Raw genomic sequence first — 4,631 nt, 5'->3', positions numbered from 1 at the left:
TGTGCAACATTTGAAATTGCTTTGTTTTACTATTTTACCCTTGAAATAGGCCATTTTGTAATTTTGAATGCAATTAGCACTATTTCATAGAAAATAATTTATCAAATTCATAATAATATCAAAATCATACAAAAAATTAATAAAAATAATTAATAACTAATAATAAATATATTAAAAATTTTAAAATTTAATAAAAATTAAAATAATCAATAAATAATTATTTAATTATTAATAATACTGAAATAACATGAATAAAAATAATAAAATAAATAATAATTACTAAAAATAATTAATAATTATAAATAACATAATAAAAAATAATTAAAATAATTAATCACTAATGACATATATATTAATATGATTAAAATTTAATAAAATACAAATGATTGATAATTAATTAATTGTTATTAATATTTAATTATTTAGTTTTGTTTAATTCATTTTTTTAGGAGAAAGAGAGAGAGAGAACTGCCACTGCAAGTTGCAACGGCGGTGATGAGAAGATATGGGGAGAGAAAGAGAGAACCGCCTTGTAGCGGCGATGGTGGGAAGCGAGAAGACAAGGAGAGGGGGAGTGAGAGAAAGAGAGAGAGAGAGAGAGAGAGAACCACCTTGAAGCAGCAATGGCAGGAAGAGAGAGAGAGAGAGAGAGAGAGAGAGAGAGAGAGAAACCAAACGAGTTTGAGTGTGCGAGAAGACACGGGTAATGTATGTCATTTCCAAAATATTGGAGGGGTAACTTTAATTATGCACTGGCTCTGAAATGCGTCTGAGCGCATTAAGAGCATGCCTAATCTCTAAAGTTTTCAAATCTGAAAACAAAATTCAGATCATGTTTAAGAGGAGAAACCAAACGAGTGTGAGGATTTGAAAAGCAACATTTTCAGATTCAGACCTCTAAAAAGTGCAATCAAACGCCTCCTTAGATTTGTAATTTTTTTATTGTTTACAACTTAAAAAACTCAAAATCAAAATGGAAAACTAAAAACCCTAACTAATTTTAAGCATTGGAAATAATTGAACAAGTATATGATATAAAAGGTATTTTTTCAATTTTTTATTTTTATTTTAAAATAAATAAAAATTAGAATTAGTTTGAAAGAAAACTGAAAACCTGATCGGGTTGAACTGTTTAGTGGTTAAACTGTCCGGGTCAGTGATTTTTTGACCATTTCAACATTTTTTTGCAAAGTAATGGTTCAAGGCCAAAACGGAACCGGTTCCCAGGCCAAACAGTTGGCCCATCTGGTCCGGTCCGATTTTCAAAACAATTTTCGAAACACTCAACACTTGCGAGTTGCGAGTTGCGAGTTAGTTTGGTAACTTGGTTTGCGATTTGACCTATGCCGACGTAAGCCGGACCGAGTTGCATTGCTACACAGACCGGAGCCGTACCAGCTCAACATTCGAGAAGGGTAGAGACGGAAATTTCGTTTTCGGGCTTACCCGCGAATCAGCGTTGGTGCGCTGTGTTCTTCCCGGCATGAGTATCGTATCGGTAGTTAAGAAAGAGTAAAGTGATCGCAGTTTTCCAAATCCGAGATGGCCGAATTGAACAATCGGACCGACGCTGTCAAAGAACGAGAAACGCAACCGCACGATAACCGCTTGAAGCACGCCTTTGACGCCGGCTTCTTATCGGGATCACATCCTCCCGACACCCCCCGTACCGTCGATGTCCATGAGGAGGAAGACCCAATTATTCGAGCGATTCCGGACTCGGAGAGTAGTGATTCTATCGGCGAGTCGAAATGGTGGGCCGACTTGGCTGCGAGCGTTCATGTGTTCACTGGATCTATGCTGAGGATGGAGCTTGCGGAGATGGAGATGATCAAGGCAAGGGAGGCTTGGCGGGTTGAAGCAGAGAGGCGCTTAATTGAATCGGAAGCCGAGATGACTCAGATGTTGCTGGAGACACAATTGCAGGTCGCCTCGTTTCTTTCGCAAAAGAATCGGAAGCGGAAGCGAAAGCGAGTCGAAGATGAAGACAGGTAGAACTCCGATCGCCTCCTTGTCACTGTGTTCTTTATTTTTAAATTAAACGATGACTTGGTCGATTTTTTTTTTTTTTTCCAATTCTAAACTTTCTGAAACCAGTATAAATATATAGCCTTGCCACGACTCGGAGTTTTCCAATGTCACAGGACCTCACTCCGTCTATGCTCCTTTTCAAGAGGATAGAAGTTCATGGCCAGCATGAACCATTACAAAATTTTCCAAAGATTTCTTTTTGGTATTTACGTTGTGCTTTTTCCCTAACTCTAGATTACACGTAATGTATAAATTATTGAACCACAAGTAATGCCTAGGAATAATTTGATTAATTTCTGAGAATGCAATAATAGAGTCGGTTGTCATGACTGTAACATTACCATAAGTTCGAATTGTCAAAACTTGATAATCATCTTCTTTATGGTGCAAGAATATTTGGACCAGACCCTTTTTATGGTTTTGGACTAGTTTAAGAGCTAGTTCAAGTTTCTCTTTATGGGTTGGTCGTTATAGTCACTACTTAATGAAGATAATGAATGCAGATGTGCAGTGTGACCTGGCTTACCTAGCTTAGCTTTATTGAAATTGAATTTTTAAGTTGCCTCACTGCATAATATTAAATCTAGCAGTTGAATTAGGTTACATGGTATCAATTGTCTCATTAATTTCCAATTAAGTAGCCGATATCTTCATAGAAGAGCGTTTTCTTTGAGTAAATCCGCGTATATAGAGGAAGTAGGCTTGCTTTGGGTTCTTGTATGCATATATTTTTAATCTGGATTTCCTGACTTCCTGAAGCCAGAGCCTTTCTATTTTCTTGGTCTTGTTTTATTTTTGTTTAGCTCGAAAACCAATTGAAAGTCTTGTGTTTTGCTATCATGAAATTACTCCTTGATTAATAATAATATTGTCTTTGCTAATATAAAGCTGAAGTTGGAAACCTCATGTTTTATTCGGAAATGAAAAATCACATGTGTCATTGTTAAACCAGAGGACATACTAATCTCATAAATCAGAGGGTATTTAACAAGGGCAATATTTCAGACATCAAATTTTCGTCTTACATAGTCAGAAGAACCTCTTAAGCAATGCAAGTTAGTGTATCTATGGGAATCTTGGGGTGGTACTTGGCAATAAAAACTAAACTAAGATAGTTTGTTTGTGCACTTTTAGCATAATACTGTACCAATAACCAACAAGGACGAAGTTCAGAAAAGACAAGAGTTCATAAATAAACAGAAGATACGGTCCTCGATATTGTGGAAGGGTAAAACAGGGGTAACCAAACCCAAACAATTAGGATAACACTTCGTAAAATTGGAATGCAAATTAACAATAAAAAAAAACTCGAAATGCACATTCATTTCAATCTTATTTGGGGGCAAAACACTTAGTATGTATATTTTCAAATTTATAAACAATTTCTTAAAAATAGATCTAGGCAGAACAATCCAAATGATCTTGGGTTTACCCATATAGGTTGTATCTATGCATTTAACATGATATTTTATCAGTTACGTTTTAAGTTTTTTAACATGGTTTGTTGTACTTAACTACTCATATGAATTATTCCTAAATTCGGTTATTAGCTGATTAAGGATACTACTTAAAAAAACGACTTCAGCTTATGGATAACCTGATATCCTGGCCAAACAAACGCACTTATTGAACGTCATTATAGATTATGCATGTTACTGATTTGGCCCATGGTTGTACTTCCATATAAGTTATAATGTGATTTTTTTTTTTCATTAAGAAAATGTTTATTATCATCATCATCTTTTGTGGTTAAGTTTGTTGTTTTGCCTTACTGTGATGACTCATGCATGTTATGAATTTTAGTTTGGATGTCTATAAACATACCAGCCTGCCAAGATGTAGCTTCCATGAAGTTCTGTGCTGCTTATTCTACTTTTTCTCTTAGTTCCAGTCTGCGGTCGGTTCCTCCTTTTTGAAATTCACAAATGACCCTTGGATATTCTTGATGCAGGCGTGATATTTTGCTGCTTGGGTTATTATGCAATTTGAACTATTGAAGTTAATGGAATTGACAATTTTACAAGTCAAATCATGCACAATTTTCATGAATGGATGCATGACTCAAGGGAACCTTGAATTGTTGCATATGCAAGGTATGCATCTGTATCAATAATCGGTTACTTTTGTGTTTGTGTTATTAGACACTCTGTAACTTTTGCCTTACCATCGACCAAGAAACAAGGCATCTAAGTACAAAAACATTATCTGAAGTTCGAAATTGTGCAACTTCGTGATTAGTATCCTGTCTGTGATAAACGTGAGAATTTACTCATGTAGGCAAGGTACAGCAGACTTGATTGACTTGCTTTAATATCATAAAATGACAGTTTTTTTTTTTTTTTGTTGTTTACTACAATCATTAATTATAGATGTTCTTAGAAAAATGAAATTAAAGTATACAAATTACTCCGCTAGAAATTGATGAATTTGTTATTTGTTATTGTTGATGCTCGATTTACCGAAGACAACATTGTAAATTCACTCCCTAAGTCTGAGGACCGAGATACCCAAGGTCCGAAGACTAATGTAGCCGAGGTGTCTAGTATCCGAGGTAGGCGAGGATTACGGGTTCGATTCTGCAAGAAGAACAACGTCAGAGG

At 35.4% G+C, this 4,631-nt stretch overlaps 1 protein-coding gene across 1 annotated transcript; it reads left to right on the top strand.

Moving 5' to 3' along the window:
* Positions 1–1,436: 1,436 nt before the first annotated feature.
* On the top strand, positions 1,437–4,367 carry LOC148875258 (uncharacterized protein At4g22160). The gene is made up of 2 exons (XM_088966270.1): positions 1,437–1,991; positions 3,983–4,367. Exons 1-2 carry the CDS (start codon positions 1,543–1,545, stop codon positions 4,026–4,028), a joined length of 495 nt encoding a protein of 164 aa, XP_088822396.1. The 5' UTR covers positions 1,437–1,542; the 3' UTR covers positions 4,029–4,367.
* The last annotated feature ends 264 nt before the right edge of the window (positions 4,368–4,631 follow it).

The sequence above is a fragment of the Nelumbo lutea genome, chromosome 1 (genome assembly GCF_056320005.1).
Source record: "Nelumbo lutea isolate HS-2025 chromosome 1, American lotus-T2T, whole genome shotgun sequence".
In the NCBI taxonomy this organism is placed as follows: Eukaryota; Viridiplantae; Streptophyta; class Magnoliopsida; order Proteales; family Nelumbonaceae; genus Nelumbo; species Nelumbo lutea.
The sequence above is the reverse complement of the archived record's forward strand: the minus strand, read 5'-3'. Positions and strand labels throughout refer to the sequence as shown.

Excerpts from the sequence above, each read along its gene's own strand:
- LOC148875258 (XM_088966270.1), top strand. The coding sequence starts at position 1,543 with ATGGCCGAATTGAACAATCGGACCGACGCTGTCAAAGAACGAGAAACG. Across the intron at positions 1,992-3,982 it reads CGAGTCGAAGATGAAGACAG|GCGTGATATTTTGCTGCTTG; the intron begins GTAGAACTCCGA and ends TTCTTGATGCAG.